Source organism: Cuculus canorus, chromosome 25 (assembly GCF_017976375.1).
Source record: "Cuculus canorus isolate bCucCan1 chromosome 25, bCucCan1.pri, whole genome shotgun sequence".
In the NCBI taxonomy this organism is placed as follows: domain Eukaryota; kingdom Metazoa; phylum Chordata; class Aves; order Cuculiformes; family Cuculidae; genus Cuculus; species Cuculus canorus.
The window spans coordinates 5453003-5465014 of record NC_071425.1 but is presented as its reverse complement, the minus strand read 5'-3'; the positions used below and the strand labels follow the sequence as shown (position 1 = coordinate 5465014).

At 52.6% G+C, this 12012-nt stretch overlaps 2 protein-coding genes across 2 annotated transcripts in view; both read right to left on the bottom strand.

Moving 5' to 3' along the window:
- Positions 1-5167: 5167 nt before the first annotated feature.
- On the bottom strand, positions 5168-9073 carry DAD1 (defender against cell death 1). Its single transcript, XM_054088029.1, has 4 exons — positions 8995-9073; positions 6897-7208; positions 5929-6079; positions 5168-5365 (listed from the first exon to the last, which is right to left on the bottom strand). The coding sequence occupies exons 1-3, from the start codon at positions 9071-9073 to the stop codon at positions 5949-5951; spliced, it is 522 nt and encodes a 173-aa protein (XP_053944004.1). The 3' UTR covers positions 5168-5365; positions 5929-5948.
- Positions 9074-9734: 661 nt separating this feature from the next.
- LOC104067500 (uncharacterized) overlaps positions 9735-12012 on the bottom strand; it is a 32095-nt gene continuing 29817 nt past the window's right edge. Inside the window, exons 34-36 of the mRNA XM_054088028.1 lie at positions 11394-11611; positions 11089-11215; positions 9735-10891 (exon numbers count right to left, since the gene is read on the bottom strand). Of these exons, the coding sequence (XP_053944003.1) occupies positions 10812-10891; positions 11089-11215; positions 11394-11611 (425 nt within the window). The 3' untranslated portion in view covers positions 9735-10811. The remainder of the gene's footprint in view (positions 10892-11088; positions 11216-11393; positions 11612-12012) is intronic.

Sequence of the window (12012 nt, the reverse complement as noted above, 5' to 3'; positions counted from 1 at the left end):
GCAGTCCTCCTGCCAATCAACAACTTCCAACTTCCAGCTCTCTTATCCTGATTATTTTATAGTACAGACATTCAGGGTCTTACTTTCCTGTCCCTCCCTTGACACAAGAGTCACCCTCATTTCTCTGCAGATGCAGAAGACCGACGGCTCTTTAAAGACTGGGTTTCAGGCACCTCCTGAAGTGAACATTTCACTCCTGATGAGGTCCATCAACTTACGGGGGAAAAGCTTGATGAAGCTGTCTCAGGGGTCTGTTCTGGGACCAGTGTTGTTTTAATGGCCTCAAGCTGCCCCAGGGGAGGGTCAGACTGATGTCAGGAAAACTTTTTTCGCAGAAAGGGTCATCAGCCCTGGCAGAGGCTGCCCAGGGAGGGGGTGGAGTTACCATCCCTGGAGGGGTTTAAAAGATGGGTGGATGAGGTGCTCAGGGCCATGGTTTAGTGCCTGGTAGGAATGGTTGGACTCGATGATCCAAGAGGTCTTTTCCAACCTGGTGATTCTATGATTCTAATCTTTTCATCAACAATATAGACAGTGAGATCAAGTGCACCCTCAGCAAGCTGGCAGATGACATCAAGCTGAGTGGCACAGTTGACACTCCTGAAGGACTGGATGTCATCCAGAGGGACTTGGAGAAGTGGGGCCACATATACTTCATGAGGTTCAACAAGGCCGAGTGCAAATGTGACCAGCAGGGCAAAGGAGGGGGTTCTGCCCCTCTCCTCTGCTCTCATGAGACTCAACTATCCAGAGGAGGCCATGAAAATTACCCAAGGGCTGGAGCACCTCCCGTAGGAGGACAGGCTGAGAGGGATGGGGTTGTTCAGCCTGGAGAAGAGAAGGCTCCAGGGAGAGCTTAGAGCAGCTTCCAGTACTGGAAGAGGCTCCAGGAAAGCTGAGGACAGATATTTTAGCAGGGCCTGTTGTGACAGGGCAAGGAGCAATGGTTTTAAACCAAGGGAGCGGAAATTTAGCGTGGATATAAGGAATACATTTTTTACAATGAGGGTGGGAAGGCAGTGGAGAAACATTCAAGGTCAGATCAGATGGGGCTTTGAGCAACCTGGTCAAGTTAAAGGTGTCCTGCACCTGCAGAGGGTTTGGAGTGGGTGGGCTTTAAAAGTCCCTTCCAACCCAAAGCATTCTATGATTCTATTTGAATTATAAAGCAAGTCATGGCATTTCACAGATTTCCAGCTGATTAACCTCACTCCAGAAACCTTCAGGAAGAAAAGTTTTCATACTCATTTACCTTTAGCATCACTTTTTAAAATTAATATGAATCTTAAATGTTGTGTCACACTTCAGACCTGCTCCTGGCTGTGTGGTCAAGGAGGAAGGACAGGGTGCTGCCTCTGGTTGCACCTCTCCATCTTTTCCCTTCCACATAAAGCAACCCCAGAGATAAGATTTGCCTGCTGAGGGGATGAGTGTACAGATAAAATTAGATGTTTCGACTGAAATGACTCTGAGCACATGATCTGCAGGACGATGTGTTTGTTCACCTAGTTTCAGATATCAGGCTTTCAATCTCCCTCCCCACCATGTGTCCCCCAGCACTACTTTGCACTTTCTTGTTTATTTTGAGAAAGAAAAAAAACCGCAGTGCAAAGCAAATGCAGGAAATAACAGGATGTGGAAGGGGGGGGGTCTCATGGCCCAGGTGGGGCAGGAAGAAGATGCATCACCAGTTCCATGACGCCACAATCAAGATCTAGGTCACATTTTGATGCTCCTCTATGCCTACCACAGAAACCGCTTCCTCTGGAAAGGGGAGCGCAAAACAGGGGGTGAGGGAACAGGGGGGACATGGGGAGGAGGAGGAGCTGTAGAAAAGAAAAGAACAGACGTTAGACCACAAGCCGAAGTCAGATGAGATTAGGTCCTCTCCCTTCCTGCCCCCTCACCGCAGACTGCTTGAGGGCTTGGAGGAGTTGTTTTGGGCACAGCAGGAAAGGATGAGCTATGAATAGCGTGGGCAGGGGAAAGGAGGGGGAAAATACATCATCAGGTGTGGTGGGGAGAGATCTTAGAAGAGTGTAAGATCTCTGAATGTGCTGATAGGGCTCTGCAGCCTCTTATATAGCAGTGAATCCATGCAGAAAAACCCATTAACTTAGAATCATGGAATACAAGAATGCTTTGAGTTGGAAGGGACATTTACAACCCATCCAGTCCAAACCCCCTGCAGGAGCAGGGACATCTTTAACCACATCACATTGCTCAAAGGCCCATCCAACCTGACCTTGAATGTTTCCAGGGAAGAAGCCTCCAGCACCTGGGCAACCTGAACCGGTGCCTCACCAGCCAGTAAAAAATGTCTTACTTATATCCAGTCTAAATCTGCACTTCCTGAGTGTAAAACCATTACTCCTTATCCTGCCACAACAGACCTTGCTAAAAAGCCTGTCCCTGTCTTTCCTGTAGGCCCTACTTCTCCTGACCCAAAAGACAAAGGAAGAAGATGGGGCAGGGAAAGAGATGTTGCCATGGTCCATTTCTAGCACCTTCTCCCCTCTCCTGCCCCCAAATCCCTACCTATGAATGAGAGAGGAAACTGAATTTGCATCTTTTCTAGAGCTTTTGTTGGAAACATCCCCTGCCCAGCATTCATCATCTCTCATTAAACACAGCCCTGTTGTGAAACCGCCTCTTCTCTTGCCATCCTTTGACGTGTGAGCAGCAACATGAGCATGGTCCATACAAGGAGCAGAGCTTGAAGATACCTATAGAGATCATAGAATTACAGAATGTCCTGAGTTGGAAGGGACCCACAGAGATTCTGTCCGTGCACAGGACAACCTCAACATTCACACCGTGTGTCTGAGGGCACCGACTGAACAGTTCTTGAACACTGTCAGGCTTGGGGCCATGACTGCTTCCCTGGAGGTGTTTCAGCACTCCACCACCCTCTGGGTGAAGAACGTGTTCGTAATGTCCAACCCAACCTTCCCTTGGCATCTTCCTGCCATTCCCTCGGGTCAGAGAGAAGAGGTGCTGAAGCTCATTCAGGTGTGAGAGAAGCTCTGATAGGACCTGGGCTCCAGAGCTGAGTTTGGGGCAACGGGGGGCACTGCAAGCTGGTAATAATCAGGGGAAAAAAGCAACCCTGTGGTTTCCTCTCCCGGGCTCTGTGCAGTCTGAGCTGTGGTTGTAGGAACAGCCATCCGAGCTTTCACCCAGAGCCCACTGGGCGGCGCTCGCAGCCCGAGCAGCAGCAGGCAAGAGGTACCCAGAGCTGCTCCCTCTACTGCAGAGCTGCAGCAGAGAAATCCTTCCTGTGGAGAAAGAGATGGGTGGAAAGCTGCCTAGTGGAAAAGGACCTGGGAATGCCAGCTGACAGCAGCTGAACATGATCCAGCAGTGGCCCAGGGGGGCAAGACAGCCAACAGCACCTGGCTTAGATCAGCCATGGGGTGGCCAGCAGGAGCCGGATGGGATCATCCCCCTGCATTCAGCACTGGTGAGGTCGCACCTGGAATCCTGGGTTCAGTTCTGGGCCTTCAGTACAAGGAGGATATTGAGGGGCTGGAGCGCATACAGAGAAGGAAACGGAGCTGGAGAAGGGTATGGAGCCCAGAGGTTCTGGGAGCAGCTGAGGGACTTGGGGCCCTTGTTCATCTGGAGAACAGGAGGCTGAGGCTGATTGCTCTCTGCAGCTGCTGGAAAGGAGGGTGTGGGGAGGTCAATGCCAGTCCCTTCTTCCAAGTAACAAAGGACAAGATGGGAGGAAATGGTCTCCAGTTGTGCCAGGGGAGGATTAGATTGGATATCAGTAAAAAACTTCCTCACCAATAGAGTGGTGAAACACTGACAGAGGCTACCCAGGGCAGTGGTAGAGTCTTCATCCCTGGACGGGTTCAAAAAATGTGCAGATGTGGCACTTACGGACATTGCTTAGTGGCACAGTAGGGTTGGGCTGATGGTTGGACTTGATCTTATAGGTCTTTTCCAGCACCTATGATTCCATGATTCTATGATTTATTGTACAATCTGGCATGCTGGCAAGCCTCCCACCCACTCCTCAGCAGCACAAAACCAGTGCCATCGTCACTGAACCCAGCTCAGCCTGGAGCCGGAGGCCGACCTGGCAGGAATATACTGCTCCCAGCACAGACCCCAGCAGGAAGGACCCCGTGCTGTCTGGCCTCACTCACAGTGATCACACTCACCAGGAGCCTCAAGGAGCCTCAGGTTTCCCACTTTTATGGGTGTAACACCTGCAGCACAGCTGTAAATGCACAAAGGGAAAACATGGAGAACAGGAGCCCTGCTCCAATGCCAAGGCTGAAATGATCAGACCCCATGTCTTGTCCCCTGAAGTGCCACCAGACAGCATTTGTCACTTGGCCTCAACACACATTTTACCTGGGCTGGGGTTCAGCTGCAGGACCAACCAGACAAGGGTGAAACAAGGTCCGTGTGGAGATGGAGCCTCACATGAGGATAACCCAGGTGAATTCTGCAGCTAAAGGTGTGGAGAGGCTAGCAGGGCTAGTATCTCGTCTGGTGCCCATCATCCGATCACCACAGGGCTCCTACTGTCGTTCGGGACAAAGGAGCATCTGAACTCAAGGCAGGAGCCTGAAAAGGCAGTGGCACTGAAACCTCATTTTAAGCAGTTCACAACACTTTCCATGGCAAAGATTCCCAGTGGGGGCAGGCCTGAGGGGGAGCTGCCCCATGGACCAGAGCAGCTCAAGTGTGGCTCCGCCTGAGGTACCAACATAGCCTGGCAGCCCCTTCTCATATCCTTGAGTTTATCAGCACGTCAGGATGAGAAGCCAGTGCTGTGGTGGGACCCGGCCAGGACACCTAGCTGTGCCCCACAGCCCTTTAGGAGGGCCTGTAGGAAGACAAGTGCACCTGGGGATGTGCCGAAGACACCTTCCACTTCCTTCCGTTCACCACTAACCATCACCTAACCACATTTTCCACAGCTTTGAAGTGCTTTCCATAAGATAAAGAGGCAGGAAACAGGGAGATGAGAAGGGTGGATGACAAATGAGTTTCCACAACAACTTGTTTCCTGTTTCCCTCTGAAACTGGGGCACAGAAAAAGCCCGCTGTGTGGAAAAGGAGGGAGTTGGGTACAACCAGGGACTTGAGCCTGAGAGGAAGCCTGGGTATCAGAATTTCTTTGTCACCAGCAGGGAAGAGACGGCAGTGTTAGAAAGGGATTTATTGGCAAAAAGGATCACAGTAACGGCAATGTGGCAGCAGACACCTCCATGAGACAGTCTGTGGGGAAAGATCTTGAGCTCTGCTTTCCCATCCTCCACCAAGGAAGCAGGACAGAATCTGCTGAAGAACAGCACCTCCTAGTGCCAGGCGCTGGCATCAGAGCTCAAAAGGAATTCCAGACCTGGAAAGAGAGAAAAGCAACATGAGCCGTGTTTCTGCAGAGGGAGAGGAACCACCTCACAAGCTCTGACGATATCTTGGCCCCTTGCAAAACAGTAACAACAGGGAGGTTGGTGCATCCTCCACTTCCCAGCACCAACCTCCCTGCCCCAACCTCCCTCCTCTCATTCACTGAGAAACTCAATGCTTCGACACCAGCCAGACCGTGGCCTCCAAACAGGATAACCCTCCCAAACAGGGCCTAGAAGTTCCAGCTCCCAAAGTCCTGCTTGCAACGAGCAAGAGTGTGTTTCCCTTGTGAGAGAGAAACATGAGTAGGTGTCTGTAACATTACAAGTTAAACTGCCTTTTAAATGATTAAAGCCAAAAAATACATGCAGGAAAATTGAAAGCCGTAAATCCTATCCTTTTACCAACCTAAAGAACAGCTAAGTGTACTCGACTAAGACAAAGCTGGGAGCTAGGACCCCTGGATTCACCATTCTTCTAGTTCTCTCCCAACTCTACAAAAGCACTGAAGCCACGTGAGCTGTGGTTGCCCCTCTGTGAACCCCAGATCAGTACCTCACAGTCTCTTCCAGAGCTCAGCCAACAAAATTAATGACTACAAGATGCAGGATGGTGTTAGCAAAGAGGAAATCAGCAAACGCCCGCTCTGGTGAAATGCCTTGGAATTCGCCTTTGTTTTGGGGGTTGATCTGGATCCGGAGGCAAACTGAAGAGCAGAGAAGGACAGACAGATTAGGGAGGAGAAAAAGAAGTCATGGTGGGATGCACAGTCTGGGTCATCACAAGGAAAGGTAACTTTGTCATAAGACGAGGACGTGGACAGGGGATTCGCATGGGGCTTTTCTGCAATCAGCTCTCCCAAGCACCACACTATCTAGGTGACCAGGACGTACCTGAGGGGAGCAGGCCAACGACAGGACGGGACTCAACTGAAACAGGGATATTTCTTTGTGGCCCACTGGGTCCCCTGGGGAGGGTGGTGTGGGAACAAGGTGGCTTTGGGAGCTGCTGGAGGACAGCAAGACCTTACAGCAGCCACTGATGGAGTCTGAATTTCACCACGGGGTGGCTGCTCAAAGAGAGCAACACAAGACATTAGCAAGAAATCCTTCACAATGAGAGTGGGGAGACCCTGGCCCAGGCTGCCCGGAGAAGCTATGTCTGCCCCATCCCTGGAGGTGTTCAAGGCCAGGTGGGATGGGCTTGGAGCAACCGGATCTGGTGGGAGGTGTGGATGGGCTGTAAGTGGATGGGCTTTGAGGTCCCTTCCAACCCAACCCATTCCATGATTCTATGAAGATGGGAAGCGCGAGGGCTCCTGGGCTGCAAGGACTCCCTGGGCTGCGGTAGAGCCGGGCTCTGCTCGCACGGCCGGGACCGGCTCAGCCGCTGCGGGGCCGGAAGGGGCTGGCGGGGAACGGGGCCGCGGGGCTTCCCGGCTGCCCCCGAGTGCCGCTATGGGCGCCTCGCCGTGGCCACCAAAGGTTCCCCAGGTGACGGAGCGGCGGTCGCGGGGCACTGACCGCCCAGAATGAAGCTGCCGACGGCGGAGATGAAGCCGCTGAGGAAGGAGTTGAAGGGGAAGGTGCCGACGCCGAGGCAGTAGCCGAACTGCAGCGCTCCCGTGAGCAGCACGTACAGCAGGTAGGCGTCCAGCACCTTGAGGCGGCTGGGCGTGCCGCTGCCGTACTCGGCCAGGAACCGCCGCACCACTGACCCCACCGAGCCCGCTGCCGCCGAGCCCGACATGGTCCCGCTGAGCTGGCCGGAAGTGGCCGCGAGGTGCTTCCGGGCCACGGGGAGGGGGGGGGGGGAAGAGGACGGGAAGGCGGGGTCTGGGGAAGCACATGCGCAGAAGAGTGTCTGAGGCCGGGGTCCCCCCGGTGCTTTTCAGAAGCCAATGGGTGCTCTGCAGCGGCTGTTGCTAGGCAGATTAGAGAGAGGCTCCTCCCGAGAGCCAATGGCAGCCCGGCGGCGGTTGTTGCTAGGCAGAATAGAGAGCACCTCGTCACAGCATCGCACCCCAGGCTGGCGTCCTCGCTGTTCCACAGACTGGAAGAACCTGCGGGTCTCTGCTTTCCTATTGTTTGCTTTCATTTTAAGGAATCATAGAATCACCAGTTGGAAAAGACCTCTTGGATCATCGAGTCCAACCATTCCTGTCTGCCACTAAACCATGTCCCTGAGCACCTCATCTCCCCATCCTTTAAACCCCTCCAGGTACGGGGAATCCACCCCCTCCCTGGGCAGCGTCTGCCAGTGCCCAATGACCCTTGCTGTGAAAATCTTTCCTGATTTCATGAATGGCTTGAGGCCATTCCCCCTTGTCCTGTCCTCAGTCACTTGGGAGAAGAGCCCAGCACCCTCCTCTCCACAACCTCCTTTCAGGCAGTTATAGAGAGCAATAAGGTCTCTCCTCAGTCTCCTCCAGGCTAAACACCCCCAGCTCTCTCAGCCGCTCCTCGTAACCCTTGTTCTCCAGCCCCTCACCAGCTTCATTGCTCTTCTCTGGACTCACTCCAGAGCCTCAACATCCTTCTTGTGGTGAGGGGACCAGAACTGAACACAGTACTCGAGGTGCTGCCTCACCAGTGCTGAGTCCAGGGACAGAGTCCCCTCCCTGACTCTGCTGGTCACACTGTTTCTGATCCAAGCCAAGATGCCATTGGCCTTCTTGGCCACCTGGGCACACTGCTGCCTCATGTTCAATTGGCTATTAACCAACACCCCCAGGCCCTTCTCCTCCGTGCAGCTTTCCAGCCAATCTTCCCCTGGTCTGTAGCTGCACAGGGTTGTTGTGCCCCAAGCACAGGACCCGGCATTTGGCCTTGTTAAACCTCCTGCCATTGGTCTCAGCCCATCGGTCCAGGCTGTTCAGATCTCTTTGGAGCCTCCCTACCCTCCAGCAGATCCACACTTCCCCCCAGCTTAGTGTCATCTGCAAACTTGCTAAGGGTGCACCCAATGCTTTCATCCAGGTCATTGATAAAGATATTGAACTGGACTGGACCTGGCACTGAGCCCTGGGGGACACCGCTTGTGACCGACCTCGAGCTGGAGTTAATTCAATTTCCACAACTAAGCTTCATATCTGGTTTCTCTTCTCCAAGGAGGGTTTTCATTCACTCAGAAGCACCATGGAGGCAGCCATGCTGAACTGGAAAGCGTAGGATGCTCTCGTCTTGCTTTTGGATTTGAGGAATGAGTTTCAGAGCAAAAGAGAGAAGCCTGAGTGAGGCAAAACTCAAATGCCACACATTTCCAGTGTCTGAACAGGTGGGGCATGCAGCGTGGAAATGCACGGGAAGAATCATAGAATCATGGGATGGTTTGGGTTGGAAGGGACCTTAAAGCCCATCCAGTTCCAACCCTCTGTCATGGGCAGGGACACCTCTCACTAAGCCCCATCCAACCTGGCCTTGAACACCTCCAGGGATGGGGCAGCCACAACTTCTATGGACAACCTGTGCCTCACCACTCCTGGGCAACCTGCATAAGTGTGTCCCTGTGGAGCACAGAAGCTCTGGGCTGGTGCAAAGTGTTTCAACACCTCAGGCAGTGGCTGTCCCTCCCAAGACCTCCAAAGTATTTCAGCCCGCTCTGATAAAAAGAGAAACTGACGTAAGGCAACAAGCCCAGGCTTCTCCAAACTGATGCAGCAGAGCTGGGTGAGGCTCTGGAAGGGGGATTCAGCTCGCATCCTGCAGAAGACTGTAATGGGATTGACTCCTTCAATATCAGGCAGCTGCAGTGCACTGAGGTGGCCTTTTCAGCCTCTGCCCATGGCCAGTAGGGAGAAAGAAGCAGAGCCTGGTATTTCCTCAAGGCCTTGGATACCAAGTAATTTCCATCAGGTGAGTCCTTCTTGGGAGTCCCTTGGAGAGAAGAAGACAAAATCTCTCCCTGGATCAACAAGGTGTTTTGGTTGCTGAAGGAAGCTGAGCTACAGTATTTCCTCACAGTCCTGATTCTCTTCTCTGAAACTTGAGGTCCTCAATTCCCTTCTTTCTTCCTTCTACGCCCCAAGTACTGTGGGAGGGCACATTCCTCACAGCCCCATCCCATTTGCATCTCTGGGAACATGACTCCTCTGTCTCCCCACTGACCTCCAGGGCAGGAGGGGGTTTTCAGTGCCCAAACACCTTTGCTCTGTGGCTGCTCCAGACAGCAAAGGTGAGGCTTAAAGGGAGGACAACATTTATTTTAAGAGTTGCAGCTTCGATGAAATTACAATGTTAAAGCTAAACCCAAGTTGGACATTGATCACCTGACAACTTTTCTCTTACAGCTAGGATAGGTTAGACATCAGTCACTGATCTACTGGGCAGAGGGTTGCTACAGCTGCCACTGCTAAGATCAAGCTGAGATAAATTCAAGCTGAAAGAAGTCCAGAAAAAAGCCTGGCAAGTCCTCAGCTCTTGTCTTGTTAAGGTGGAACAGATCTGTGCTCCTGCAAGAGCAATGGCAGACCCTTATTTATTGTATTACAGTTGCACAGTTCTCTGGCAAGTTATGTCCCTTCATGCCCTTCCTGGGGGCTCACAGGTGGCCCCTGGAAGGATCATAGGCCCAACTGAAGCAAAGGCTCTGTCAGACCTTTTGAGTTGCAGAACATTCACTGTTTATTGGAAAATTAAACAGAGACTTTGCCAACATGGAATGGGACCCATAGAGCCCTGGGGCAGGATGGAGCACGTTGTATGACTGGCTTGCTCATCAAAAGCTCCTGCAGCTCTGCCTCCAACATGCTGATAGTTTTCAAATCAATCTTGTCCCACATGAGTTCTGGATGCTGTAATGGGCTGGGTCTGGTGCAGATGAGAGTTTACTTCCAAAGCGATGGTTTTACACAACAATGCAGACATGGGTGTTCCTGACAGTCTGGTCTTTGGGACAAAGCAAAGAGCGGTGCAGCAGCTTCATTGGGAGCCACTGCTGTTGTGCCTGCTGTTGACACCTCTAAACACTTATCATTTCCAGTGTGCACAGCACTCCCTTGTCAACACAGAAACCGTAGAATCGTAGAATCATAGAAGGTTGGAAAAGATCCTCAAGACCATCAAGTCCAACCATTAACCTAACACTGCCAAGTCCACCACTAAACCATGTCCCTAAGCACCATCTTTGTGGAGGTTGAGAGCCAATTTTGCCAAAGCTAAATTTGGGAAGGGCAGCAACTGGGGAACATGATGCTTCCTTCCCATTCCCGCCTTTGCCCAACCCAAACTCTGAACTAGAGGTTTTCTCTTGAGTTCAGTATGATACAGGTTCAGCCCAATGAGTAAAAGACAGAAGCAATGAGAAGACATCTGTGACGTAAGACCCCAGCTGGCAGCAGCAGGGGTGGCCCAGCACAGGAGGGGAATTAGGGCTGTACTTTCTGGCCCTTTTCAGCTCTGCAGGTGCTGCTGGTCTGTAGCACAAGGCGTGTGTTGAGCTCAGAGCCTGAAGACGCTTGGCTTCACACTGCTCCCAAGGAGGTTGTTGGCTGCCTCCAGGCACTTCTCCAGCTGAGACACTGCAACCAAAGAGAGACAGGGCCACTAGGGGAGTCAGGCAAGAGGGAGAATCCACAGGTGGAAAGGAGAAAGGGGACACAGGACTCCTTCACCCTGGGAAACTGTGGTCCTGTCAAAGGGTGAGGGAGATCCCACTAGAGAGAAGAGAGGAGGCTGTGCTGTGGGGATCAGCAAGGAAAAGACCCTCAAGACTCACTAGCTCGGCTGCGCAGCCAGGTCACAGCCTTGGCCTCCAGCAGCTCGCAGAAGCCTTGGTAACTCTTGTCATGTCTGTGCAGCCAGGTCACCGCTAACACTGTGGCCCAGATGCTTGGCTCTATGTCCTGAGGGAAAGCAATGACTCAGAGTGGCATACAGTGCTGAGCACCCTTCGATTCCTTTGGGGACTTGTGGTTTCTGATCCTTCGGTCCTCTCTGGCCGCCCTTTGGATGCCAGTGTTGGCACCAGCCAAGGGGTTCCCACTGCCCCAGGATGACATGTCACCATGGTTCTCCTCTTACCTCCCCAGGCATCTGACCCTTGATTTCAGCCTCATTGACTTCCAGCACACAGGCCAAGACTGAGCTGAGGGCCCAGGAGCCATCTACGTTCTGCAGTGCCACCAGCTCCCGGCACTCGGCAATGTCCTTGGTGGACAACAGCACAAAATGTGGAGTGCACAGACCAAATTCCATGGGATGCACATACTTGAGAGATGAAACAGGTGGTGGTTTGGATGCTGTGGGAGATGTGAACAGGAGGGTTAGAAGGCTCACAGGAAGCTGACCCCTCCCTACTGCCCCGTGCAATGCCCCAAAACATCATCGCTGCTCTTATTTGGGCAATGACCTGCACTGTAAGCCCCTTCCCACCTGTCCCCAAAGCAGGCCCAACCATAGCCCTTTCTGGGCAGCCCTAGCTTGTACCCAGCCATGACCATTGCCTCTTCTTCTGGCGTTCTTGCCCAGCCATGGCCCAAGATCCCTTTTGCCATCCCTGCAACACAATTTATGTGAATGTCTGTTTATGACCCATCCCCATCCCCGTCCCCTCCCTGGGTGTCCCTGAGCTGAGTCTCACATTCGCTGAAGAACGTTTAAGTTTGAGGGTAACTTAGGGAGGGTTCAAGGCAAGACTCAT